The sequence below is a fragment of the Acanthisitta chloris genome, unplaced genomic scaffold (assembly GCF_000695815.1).
Source record: "Acanthisitta chloris isolate BGI_N310 unplaced genomic scaffold, ASM69581v1 scaffold34413, whole genome shotgun sequence".
NCBI lineage: Eukaryota > Metazoa > Chordata > Aves > Passeriformes > Acanthisittidae > Acanthisitta > Acanthisitta chloris.
The window spans coordinates 428-13,141 of NW_008667181.1; the positions used below are offsets into that span (position 1 = coordinate 428).

The window sequence follows — 12,714 nt, forward strand, 5'->3', positions numbered from 1 at the left end:
TTGCCACTCGTTTTGCTAATAGTTTCTCTGAGCAGAGCTGTGGGGGAGTTTGTGTGGTGCTGTGGGCAGGAGAACTTAACCTCTGAACTGTTCTTCAGTGCTGAATTTAGCAAATGGATTTCTAGAGCAGCTTTCTGAGGCTTGGCCCAATGTCACAAGTACAGGGTGCTTTGTCCTCAGAGTGTTAGTTGGGAGCAGCTGCTAGGTCAGAATCAGCTTGGTGCTGCATCCAGAGAGTTCTCTCCTTGTCAGGCTGCTTCATGCACAAATTTACAGCAGGTTTTAAGTGACTTCTGTGTTCTCTGGAGGTTTTTATTTAGATGCAAGATTTTAGTGAACTGCAATGCGTGAGATGTGATGTGATTCCTTCCCTTAGGTTTCAGAAACAGAATGTTGTGTGGATATGTTGGATTCCAACAGTTCCTGTCCAGTAACCAACCAGTGCAGTCCAGGTACAGTGTGTCATTGTTTAATGCAATCATGGAATGCTTTGGGTTGGAAGTGACTTCAATCTCATCTCATTCCACCTCTACCCTGGGCAGGGACAACTTCCACTAGCCCAGGTTGCTCCAAGCCCCATCCAACCTAGCCTGGAACACTCCCAGGGCTAAACAATTCCCTGATTGTTTTTGCCATTCACACACCTGATTAATTTGGAAGTGAAAACAGCAGAATTAATGCACTTCCCTAGCCAAGTCTTTCCTCCTCTCTCCACACAAAGCAATGCAGCTAATGACTCACAAATGTTGTTCTGTCATGGTAAAGGGAATAAAACCCTATTGATAAGGTGAGTTCTCTTTTTTATTAGTGTGCACTTGGATTATGTAAGAGCTATTGTAAAGGTTTAAAAGCCCTAAAAGCCCAGATAATGAGCCTAAAAATGCTCTAATGTGTGTCTAAGGGAGCATTAAGAATAATTTCAGTGGTCTTGTTGGCACAAAATGCCTCGTTCTGCCTCGTGCCATGTACCTAGAGCTGTTTCCTTCTAAATGGAGTTAAAAACTCCTTTTGTCATTCTCCAGCAGTGAAGGGTGGTCTTTTTTTAATGCCAGTTTATTTAAAACCAGGGAATAAAAGCTGCAAAATGCTTCATATAACCCACAGGAATTAGTGATTGAAAAATCAGGGGTCACTTCTGTGGTGGTTGGGAGAGGATTTGAAGCCAATCTCTCCTCATTGCTTCATTAATTTCTTCATTTGCTTCATTCATTTCTGCTTCTAAATGATCTTACAGTATCAACAGTTGTCTTCTAAATGATCTCAGACAAACAGTTGTCTCCAAGTTAGGGGATTAATTTCTCTTAAATCTTTTTGCAATCTGATAATCTACCAATACCTTTGATGTCACAGAAGTATTTTGGTTCTTCCTTCCTATCCCTCCAGAAAGTCTTTCCCTTTCCACTGGGTTTAGATTAAATGTCAGATGGGATTTATTCCTGTGAGCACTAAACTGCTGATTCTCTCCAAGGAAAATGTAGCAGCAAAGCTGGTTTTAAATCCACACCTTCCTAATGGTTTGCTTTGGGGGATAATTGATCCCAGTTTGGCTCAAGACTTTCTAGAACTGGATTTTAGCCAGCATACGAAGCTTTTTTTCCCCCTCCTTTAAATGCAGTTTGGAATATGATCTAGCAGGAATATCCTTCTCATCTTCACATCCCAAGTGAAACCACCACAGCTTGATTGTATGAAATGAAGTTGTTGGTGAAGATGTGCCCGAAAATTCAGGTTTTTTTGGTTTTTTTCTTTGCTAAGACACAGTTTCTGTGCCTTGAAACAGAAACTGAGAGAGCTGAACACCAAAGACACAGGCCAGGATGAAAGTTTAATCAGTTTCCTGCCTGCTTGGTGGGTGACTGATAGGAAACATCACCATCTGTCACCCCATGGTTTAACCAGGCTGGAGCTCTCCTTAAAGGGAAACAAATGGGACAACACTGGAGTGGGAAAAAACCTCTATTACAGCAGGATTTGTGTTTTTAGCTGTTAAATATAGGGATTCAAACACCTCTTTTTTTTCTCCAAGTACACTTTTCCTGCTGCTCAGCATCTTTGTCCCTGTGACTTCTGGTTTTAATACTATATATTAAAGTAGCATTAAATTTTGTTGATCTAACCTCAGAAAATAAACAGGAAAATTCTTCTTTCAGTATTCCCCAGGGTAGTTCCAGTTCATTAGACACTTCCCATTTCCCTCACATCTAACCCATGTGAAGCAGTGAATGGAGCAGTGTTGGAATTACCCTCTGGGAGCTGTTTGCTTGTAACTCTTTCTGCTTTTTGCCCCTTGAAATGTTCTGTTTTCCCTGGCATAAACACTTTGAAATGAAACCTTTTCACTTGTAATAGAAGAGGAAGCAGGAGATGTTTGCCACCAGCAGAGCAGAGGGAATTTCTGTTGCCTGTGTCTGTCTGAAGACTTAAGGAATACCTGAAGCCTAGAAAATATGGATTTCCAGTGTTGCTTTTGTTGTTTCCAACCCTGTGTACCTGTGATTGCTTTGCAGGTTGTTACAGGAGATGGAATGAGGATGGTAGCAGCAGCTGCATTAAATGCAAAAATGAAACTCTGCCTGTTTCATCTGTTCCCAACCTGACTGAGTGCAAAAACAGTGAGTCATTCCCAGCCTTTATTCTGTGGTTTTAGGGACCTGACACCTCTTCTTGCCTCTCTGCTCCAGCAAAACTGATCAAAAAGGCATCAAATATTGCAGATTATTTTTTTCTCCCTCCTTTGTAAAACTTCTCCAAAGTCCTAATATCACTTTGAGCTTTTGCACATGCACCAAAACCTAGAGAAACCTGGAAATTCTGTGTGCAGAAACTGTGCAGAGCTGTGAAATCATTCCAGAGTCGGGGGGGGGGGGGGGGCGGGGTGGGCGTGGCGAATAAAAATCTTGTTATAAAAAGGCAAATGCAGCATTAAAATAAATCATTCTTGACATCAAGATGCCCTGAACAACAGAATGATTACATTTAAATGATAAACTGAGGAGGATCTGTGTGAGACACACAGTGAAAGCTGAAATTTGTGGCAGCTTAAAACTCTGCTGGGAGAAAAAGGCATTTGCTGTGGGTGTTTGCAGGACTTCTCCAGAGCATAAAATAGCTCAGACTGTACTTGAGCCTTTGAAAAAATATATATTAAGAAACCTAAATTCATTTTGGGGGTGAGAACCATCCAATTCCTTATAAATAATTTTAATGGAAGAGATCCCAAACTTGATCTGAGTTTCCTGAAAATGCACTAGGGGGATAATGGGCAAATTGTGATGATATTATTGGGATTTTGTTTTACCAAAAAGTCTCAAAATTGAGATCTCAAAATAGAGTCTGAAATTGAGACGTTTTCATGGGAGAAAATCAGAATTTTTATACCATCTCAAACAAGTACTGGGAAGTTCAGAGCCTTTTATTCAGATTTTCAACAAATTTGTAGGTTTTGTCAGATTTTAACCTTAAAAACCTTCTTTTTGGTTCCAGCTGGTAGCAGAGGGCTGAATTTCCAGATGAACATCAGCACTGTAACTCCTTTTGTACAGAACTTAGGTGAGTACATGGGAGAATGTTTTGAGAACAGGTTTTGTGGTTCTTCACTGTGTACCAACCCCTCATGGCACAGCATTGGAAACAGGTTGTAAAACATAGAATCATGGAATCAACCAGGTTGGAAAAGACCTCCAAGATCATCAAGTCCAACCCTACTGTGGTCACTAGACCATAGCATGGGATCTGAGCTGTGTGGGGAAAGAGCAAGGAAGAGTAGGAAAGAATCCTAAATTGGTAAAAAAATTTTGAGGTTCTCTTATGTAGAGTTTTATGGACAATTGAGTGGACACATTCAGTAGCTCCCCAGGGCAGTGGTCACAGCCCCAAGGCTGACAGAGCTCCAGGAGTGTTTGAACAGCACTCTCAGGCACAGGGTTGGATTGTTGGGGTGTCCTGGGCAGGGGAAGGAGTTGGACTCTGATCCTCATGTGTCTCTTCCAGCTCAGGTGATGATTCTCTGAGGGACTGGAGGGAAATGCTCTCTGCTCCTTGCTGAGCAGGAGTCTGGGCCATGCCCAGGCAGTGCCTACAACACTGTGACAGTGTCTTTGATGGAGAAGAACAACTAAACCCTCTACCTTTTGGCACGGAGAATTCATTTAGTTGTCATTTCAACTCATCTCAAAGACTTCATTTAAGATATAACCAATATCTCAAGGGTCTTCCATTGTTCTTTGCTCCCCAACACTCTGAGCCACTTTCCAGCCACTTTGTCCCCAACCTGGGATTGGTATGTTTGTCTGTAGGTTTTATTTAATGATTAGCTTTTATTTCTTGATTACATTTTATTCTCAGTGTAGTCACCATTTTTTACCTTTTCAGGCTTGTTCTGCACACAAATCTTTTGTAAATCTCTGAGGTGAATTCTGAGGGAAATTTTTTTCCTCAATGGTTCTTTCACCTTGTGATCTTGAAGTGGTTTGTGATTTTGATCTTGAAAAGTACAGGTTGAGCCGATTTTTTCTGAAACCTCACAGGTTTTGAAGCTTATGCTGCAAGATTTTAGGGTTAGAGGGGTGAGGCAATACGTAACCTACTGCTCCCTTCCTAATTTTTTTTTTCATGTCTATATCCTCAATTTAAAGCATCTCTTGCCCTTCAGAATATGAACTTCTCAAGCAGAGAATAAACACCAGGAAGTTGGTCTTTAGCTTTGGTTTAACCTTTCTGTTAGAAGAGGTTTCTAGTGAATAACAGTATTTTCTTTCTCTTTGTAATGTGTTTTTTTTTTTAACTACAGGAGGCCCAGAAGTTGCAGCTTCTCTCATCTTAGGGACATTTTTCATCAGTTTATTCCTGATTCTCTCTGTTGCTTCTTTCTTCTACCTCAAACGTGCCAATAAACTCCCGAATATTTTCTACAGAAGAAACAAAGGTAAAATACCTCTAACTGTCTAAAGTTTTGCCCTTTGCCCCTTGAATTCACTTCAATTTAATCCTTGAATTCAAACCCTTTAAATATCTTCATGTCAGTGTTTTAACTCACTGTTTGCTGGGGTTTTTTTCTGATCATCCAAAGCAATGCAAACCAGGGACAAATTTCCTGCTGCTTTGTGTTCAGAGAGCTGTTTTCAGGGCAGGGAAGGGCAGAGGATCTGTTCTCACTCTGAGTCTGTCAGGTGCACATTGCAGTGTCTCTCTCACTAACCAACCCATTGGTTTTGGAGCTTTTCCAGAGCACAACACTTGACATGACTTGTCACTGAATATTAGACGTTTTCAAAGCCTTACAAAAAGCAGTTGTTGTTTAGTCTTGGATTAGAGAGGAGCAGCAATAGTAGAGGGAGGTGCAGTTACCATGGATGTGTCAGCAGCAGGACAAAGGCAATGGAATTTCAGGTTTCTCATTCAGCTGTGTTTGCCCTCTAAATTCAGGATTTATTTGGGTTTGGAAGAGCTAACAGCCTGATTTTTGTCTTTTTTCTAAGCAAACATCCCTTAGCTTTTCTTTTCATGATGAAATTTACTCTATTTCTGCCATTCCTGTTCCTGAGAAATGAAGCCATATAGACTCATGGAAAGGTTTGGGTTGGAAGGATCAGAAAGATCATCCAGTCCCACCCCTGCCATGGGCAGGGACACCTTCCACTAGCTCAGGTTGCTCCAAGATCCAGCCAACCTGGCCTGGAACACTCCCAGACATGGAGCAGCCTCAATGTATTGGCCTGACTTCATGGCAAAGTGATTCCAGAAAAAACAAGGAAAGAACCCCTGGATTATGCTTAGCCACAGGGCACCAAGACTTTATGTAGACATTTAGCTCCTTCAGATGCTTCAGGTTTTGTGGTGTTGTTTTATACTGCACCTTTTCCTGGTCTTAATTCCTGGGGTTTAGTGAGCAGAATGTGGGAGGTGATATGTCCATTTTTCCCAGGGTTTTGCACGGAACTGGAGCTGATCTGTGCCTCTGTATCTCCTCTCCTGTGTAGGGGCTTTGAACAATTCCCATGACAACCTCCAGCTCAGCATTTGCTGTGTTAGAGCTCCTTCTGTTGAAAGGAAGACATTGACTGGGTTAGCTCTGCTAAACAACCAGCTTTGCTGTGATCTCAGTCATGTCCTACAGGACCAAGACTGGCACAGTAGAAAGAAGCTTTAGGAAAGAAAAAAGGAGTGGGTGGAGCACTACAATTCCATTCTTTGGCTGAGAATGTTGTATCCAGTCACAGTCACTCCATGGAGAATCACATTCCCAGTCTGTGTGTGGTATCACTTCAGGTCAAGGCACACAGCAGTGACTCTGAGGGCTGAACTGCTCAGTGCCACAGGAACTGAGAGTGTCCTCATCACAACTGAAGCCTCTGGGTTGTTTTTCCAAGTCAGTTTAGTTTAAGACAAGATTCTCCTTCAGCTTTAAGTGGGTCAAGAGCTGTTGGGTGACATTTCCAAGCTGGCAGGACATCAGAGCTCTGAGAGCTCAGTGATGCTGGGCTGATCTCCTCGTTTTGGTGCTGATAATTCACTCTGATCCAGCAGGATAAAGCTTTGATGTCCTCCTTTGAGGCAGGAAACCTTAGGAACATTTTCCTGATTTATTCTCAGCTTTCCTTGTGTCTGGATGATGCTTATCACATGGCCAACAAAGGTAGCAGCTCCTGTCTAACACAGGTGCATCTTTCACTGCTCACTTGAGCCTTTTTCTGGCTCCAAGTGACATTTCCCCCCTTTAAATCTTCTTCCTGTGGAAAAAAAGAAGGAAAAATAACCAAAAAAAGCACTTCATGAAAACCTTTACAACCCTTTATCTCTGATCTTGAAGAGATTCCTCCACACAATCTCTTCTGCTGAGAGGATTTCTGAATTCCTGCTCTGTTTTGGTGGGTTTTGTGACAAAACTCTTTGTTTAACAATAGAACTAATCAGTGAATTAATGTATTTTTAGGAACAGAGGCAATTAATGATGGTTCATCTCTCTCTCTCTCTTTCTCTTTCAGCATCTGTTCTCCAGCCTAGTGAAACAGTAAGTAAATTCTGCCCTTCCAATAGGAACAAGCAAAGAAAACAGGAGGTAAACAACAACTAAAATGTAGTAATCAAAGTCATAATTGACATCTAGTAAGAAAATTAAAACTTGGCACTTTAACAGTTCATTAAGGAACTCCTTTATCTGCTATATGAGGCTGAAATAGATATAAAAGATAGTTTGGGCTTGTCCAAACTAGAAAAAAAAGGTGAAAAATTCATCCTGATCACATGGATTCAATTGAGTTCTTTTTCCAAGCAAAACCATGGACACATGTGGATAGATCTGAAGCCTAAATGTTGTGTCTTTTTGAATGAGAACTGTGCAGAGGTGTTTGTTTGACATGCTCATTCTGTTCTCCAGGCATCCATGATACCTCCTCCAGCTTCTTCAGGTGAGCAACTGTTTCCTGGGAAATGCTCCTACAAATATTTCACCTCGTGGTTTCCCTTTTATCCTTGTTAAAAACAGGAGTGGAAATCTCCAAGTGGGAATGCTAAGAACACACAGCAAGTCAAAATAATTATCTCTCAAGCTTCATATAGAACTGTAGAATCTGTTGAAGGGACAGAAATCCAATGAAATCTGTCCAGTAAGGTCTTTTTTTGATAGGATTTATGGCTTTAATTAATGTGGGCACAGAGTATTGATGGAGTTCTTTATGTGGAAATAGATCTCTGACAGCTCCCAAAATAGATCTTCGACTTCTCTGCCCTCACAGAAGCCTCACAAGTAGATGCAGGATTTTTTCATGAGTGCTTAAAAGTAAATTATTCAGTCTGGGGCCTGTTTACAGGATTCAATTCCTCTTGACAATGCCAGCTAGGCTCATTTTCAGCCTGGTTGGCTGGAAGCTTATCAACTCCTTGAATTAAACAACACAGACTGTTTGGAACACACCAATTCGTGTGGGTGTGGTGTGTGGGGGGTTGTGTTTGGGCTCTTTTGGGCAAGGTGTGAGCTTAATCCAGGCAGCAATTAATTGCTCAGGGAAGATATCTTAATCATCACGATGGTATCGTTCGCGTTGAGTTTTTACCAACCCACTCTGTAAGTTTGAAACATTTTGAGATGTGATCCAGGCTTGGGGTGGCTGTGAAGTGACTGGGGGAAGTCTTGCTGTCCTTTCTCTAATTTATCAGCTGCTTATAAAGTAAGGGCAGTTGTGAGAGGGTTTTGGGGGCTAAAAATGGACATCTCCATACCCTGAAGGTACTGAGAAGGTGAGAACCTGGCACAGGTTGCCCAGGGAGGCTGTGGTTGCTCCGACCCTGGCAATGTTCATTCTAGGTTGGATCAAGCCTTGAGCAACCTGCTCTGGTGGGAGGTGTATCTGTCCAGGGAGGGGGTTGGAGGTGGATGATCTCTAAACTCCATTCCAACCCAAACCACTCCGTGATTCCATGACTGTTTCATTAACTCCAGGCTGGATCAAACCTTGAGCAACCTGCTCTGGTGGGAGGTGTATCTGTCCAGGGAGGGGGTTGGAGGTGGATGATCTCTAAACTCCATTCCAACCCAAACCACTCCGTGATTCCATGACTGTTTCATTAACTCCAGGCTGGATCAAACCTTGAGCAACCTGCTCTGGTGGGAGGTGTATCTGTCCAGGGAGGGGGTTGGAGTGCGGAAGCCTCGATACGTGCGCCGAGAACGGTCCCTGGTGACATCCACCTCTGCTGCTATCATCTCCTCCTCTGAAACCAGGGTCAGCAATGTTTAGCCTCCACTCTTGACCAAGGACTTTGAAGTGTCAAAGAACCTTTTTTTTTTCTGAACCCACTGAAGTGCCAGGAAAACGTCAGGAGCAGCTTGAGCTAAAGGGAAACCAAATGACTGTGTCAAAGGGTTTGTGCCAAATGTCACCACAGAGATGAACTGCTGCAAAGATGCTGATGGCAGGTGTCACCCAGTTCAGTGACCTGCACTCTTGCAGCTCTGGGGGTTCATTTCTCTCCTGAAGATGCTGTGTTTAAAACCCTGAAGGATTTTGCCTTTGGTACTCTGTGATGTGTCCTGTGTCCCCAGAGCTGAGTGTCTCAGTGCTGCAGGCCCAACACAAAACACTGGGAATACTCAAGGATGGAGGGACCCACGTGGACATGGGAACACCAAGTGCCACTGCTTTAACCTGTAGGACAACATACCAATCCTTACCATGGGCAATAGAACACGTAGAATCCTTTGGAAGCAAAAAATGGTGTTCCTGCAGCTTATGACACAGCTGATCCTGGTTTTTAACTGTGAATCTAGATCCACTCTCCAAATACTGTTGTTCTTGGTGCTTTTGAAGCTGTGGTTAATATGGGTCCAATCCCAAGTGTAGGAATTTGTTGAGAAGCTTTTCAGTTGGCTTCAGGTCAATCCTTGTATGAAGAGCTGTTTGTTGTAGCTTTGTAACTGCTGTATCTGTCCTGCAAACACTGTTCCTGTCTCTTCCTTCCCTGAAGGGAGACCAAAATTCCTGCAGGATTGTTGTAGCCATGGCAGTGAGGGTTGGGATGACCTGGAGAGATCAGGTGAACTTCTGCCAATGCAATAAGGGGTTTCTTTGCTCGAGCCCTTCACTACCACACCTGAAATCTGCAGGTCAACACCTCAGGACAGAGCTCAACAGCTATTTCCTTGCTCCAAGTGCCACCTTAAACAGCTGCCACTGGATGCTTCTTCCTGCCCCTCCTTCCAGCTGTGTGGCTGAGGAGTCATTCCTGCAGGAGATGAAAGTAGCTGTAAAACCATGGATGTTTCTAGCTAGGTTAGTTTTCCTCCTGGCAGGAGTGACTCTGTTGCCATGTGAACACACACTGGGCAAACTGGGCCCAGTGGGACGGGCAGGACTGGGAAAAGAGTGGAAAACTGAGGTTGCTAAATTGGTTTTGAAGTGTCTCTGTCACCATGTGTGAAATCCTAACTATGCAGCCTGTGCACTCCCACCTACCTGTGTTGCTGCCACTCCACTCTGGCTCTGTGCTCCTAAAATAAGTTCTTTGGAAGCTTTTCCTCAGCAGCCACTGGCAGGAAAGGAAACTTGGAACAGTTGGTTCTCTTTTTTCAGGCAAATGTGAACAAAACTGTCTTGAGCTGACATGACACCCAGATGGAGAGCCCAAAGCTTGTGATCCACATTCACTTCTCTCTGGGGTTCAAAGCTTATTCGAGGAGAAGAACTGGGATGGGAGAAGATAAATTTAGCTTCTGGAACAGACCCATTTTTCTGGAAGTTTCCTTGCAGTTGTAGCTCCTTTTCCCTCTCTCTCTCCTCACAAGGTAATGAGATCTCTGGTAGAATCTCTAGGGCAAAACTAAGGATCAAAACCAAATGATGAAGAGGTTGTGCCAAAAAAAAAAAACAAACCCCAAACTGAAGCTTAAAATTGTCTTTTTCTCTTGATGGTAAATAAAATGATTGTTCTCCTGGCCAGGCAATGCCTTTTGGGGCTCTTTGAGCTTTCCATCTGCAATGTGCTCTGGAGGATGGGCCAAGTTCAGGAGGGGCAGGACATGACACTTTGCTTTGTTTGCCTTTGTGCTGCTGAGATTTTCCACAGGTAAAAGTCATGCCTAGAGGTGATTTTTTTTTTTCCCCTGCACTTAGTTGCTGAATATTTTGACTATGAATATTCCTAACTGCTAAGGCAAAGGAGTAACTATGCAAATAATGCCAAGAAGCTGCACCTTTGGCAGCAGAAAATTGCTGCTTGGGAACTTGTCCCTCCAGTGCTTTCTTGTGTTGCTTAGTTGCTAATATGTTCCTTTTTCCACCTAAATATTTGAAGGATCAGCTCACTGTCTTGTCTAAACTCTTCTCCTCAGTGCATATTGTAACTTGGTTTGATGTCAAGTGTCTAAACTCTAATCCTGTGCAGTTTTTCTCTATGATTATTCTCTTCCCTCCCACCAAACTTTTGAGATACAACAGATATTTGTACTCTTTGTGTGTCAGGAACTCTTGAGCTGTTGTTATTGATGTCTGACCCAGTGAACTCCTGATCTAAACAGTTTCTCACTCATTTGCACTGTTGATATTTAATGTGGTGGTTTTGTTTCCATCCCCCTTGAAAGTAACAACCCAAACCTAACTGTGTTTTACAAATTTGCTTTCCTGAACCCTGATATTTAATGTATTTGTATCTTTTTAAACTGTGCCAAAATAAACAGATTTGAGCTTTTTTTTTTTTTCTAAATGACTGTGGAGGTCAGTCCTGTGTTTCCTTTTCCAGCATGGAATGAAGGGAGTGAAATTAGCACCCAAAGTAGCTCATGGTTTTCAGCTTATCTGCTGTGTTACTTCCACCACAACTGAAGGTAAGGTCAATAAAACACCACTTTGGTGGCTGTTCCTGCCCAGTTCACAATGGGATAGTCAGGCTGTGTTGCAGAATGTATTTTCACACCTTAAAATCCCAAATATATGGGGAAAAAAACCTTCTCCTGATGGCTTTACCTATAGTAGCATCAGAGTAACTCCTTGGCTGAGAATGTACCTGTAGTAAGTGACAGTTTTCACACTGATGTATGTTTACTGAAGTCTCATTCAAAGCAGAGAAGAGGAGGAGCAGGAAAACACTTAAGAGGTTATTAGCAGTGCCAAATGTTCCAGGGATTGAGAGAATCAGGATAGTTTCTTAGGGATTGAAGTCAAGGTTATGGTCTGGGGGTTGGAGGTTTGGGTATCTTCTATCTGATCTCAGATTGGTTTTAAAATCAGGTTTGATTTATCTTCTCCTTTCCTTCCTGGGAATTTAGGATTCTTAAGGAACTTTGTTACAAAAGTGTCCTAGAATCATGGAATAGTTTGGATTGGAAGGACCTTAAAGCTCATCTTGTTCCAACCCATGACACCTCCCACCAGCCCAGGTTGCTCCAAGCTCCATCCAGTCTATCCTGGAACACTCCCAGGGATGGAGCAGCCACAGCTTCTCTGGGCAACCTGTGCCAGTGCCTCAGCACCTCACAGGGAACAATTCCTTCCCAATCTCCCAATCCAATGCTCCTCTCTGACAGTTTGAATGTGCTTTCCTAACTCCAGTTGTCAAACAATCCATAATAACCACAGCAGAACCAAAGAAGTTTGGGATGCTGAGCCTTGTGGTCTGAAACACTAACAGTTAAATTCAGCAATGCTCTTTTCCCTCCCCAAACTCCCTGAAAAAGGCTGATGTATGGGAAGAATCCTGCTGGAATTGTGCTGATGAGGAAGGATAAGCCAAAAGCCTTTAATGCCTCCTGTGCACACACTGTGCAAAGGCTAATAAACCTCCTTGTCAAAGCCAAGGTGACAGTGGCACATCCAAAGAGAAATTGGCCTGGAAAATTATCCCACTGGGATAAGACAACTTGCAAGTGGATTTGTCAGTTAAATGGGCTCTGACCAGCAAGACAGAAGAGCCTTTGGGAGGAGGAGGAGGAGGAGGAGGAACTGAGTGTCCTTGTCATTAGTCACTCAGGTGGATTCAGCAGGTAAAGTTGGCAGGGAATGAACTGGGGACAGCTGGAAGTGACTGTGCCACACCAGGGAATCATTAGGACATGACACCAGCTCAAGGTGAGTGTCTCATGGATGGAAGACTCTGACAATCACTCCTTGAACTCATCAGCCTAAACCCTTGTGTTTCCCTCCAGTCCATACCCAGCTCCAGCTCCTCCACAGTGCTGGTGCCCCAGGCATGAAGAATGAACCAGAAATTACATTGCACACACTC

The 12,714-nt window shown here is 43.1% G+C and overlaps 1 protein-coding gene across 1 annotated transcript; it reads left to right on the plus strand.

The window, feature by feature from the left end:
• Positions 1 to 381: 381 nt before the first annotated feature.
• Positions 382 to 8,735, plus strand: LOC103800047 (chromosome unknown open reading frame, human C1orf159). Its single transcript, XM_009072410.1, has 7 exons — positions 382 to 452; positions 2,508 to 2,612; positions 3,484 to 3,549; positions 4,790 to 4,924; positions 6,984 to 7,009; positions 7,376 to 7,406; positions 8,638 to 8,735. Exons 1-7 carry the CDS (start codon positions 404 to 406, stop codon positions 8,733 to 8,735), a joined length of 510 nt encoding a protein of 169 aa, XP_009070658.1. The 5' UTR covers positions 382 to 403.
• Positions 8,736 to 12,714: the final 3,979 nt, after the last annotated feature.

Excerpts from the sequence above, each read along its gene's own strand:
- LOC103800047 (XM_009072410.1), top strand. The coding sequence starts at position 404 with ATGTTGGATTCCAACAGTTCCTGTCCAGTAACCAACCAGTGCAGTCCA. Across the intron at positions 453-2,507 it reads AACCAACCAGTGCAGTCCAG|GTTGTTACAGGAGATGGAAT; the intron begins GTACAGTGTGTC and ends ATTGCTTTGCAG. Across the intron at positions 7,407-8,637 it reads ACCTCCTCCAGCTTCTTCAG|TGCGGAAGCCTCGATACGTG; the intron begins GTGAGCAACTGT and ends AGGGGGTTGGAG.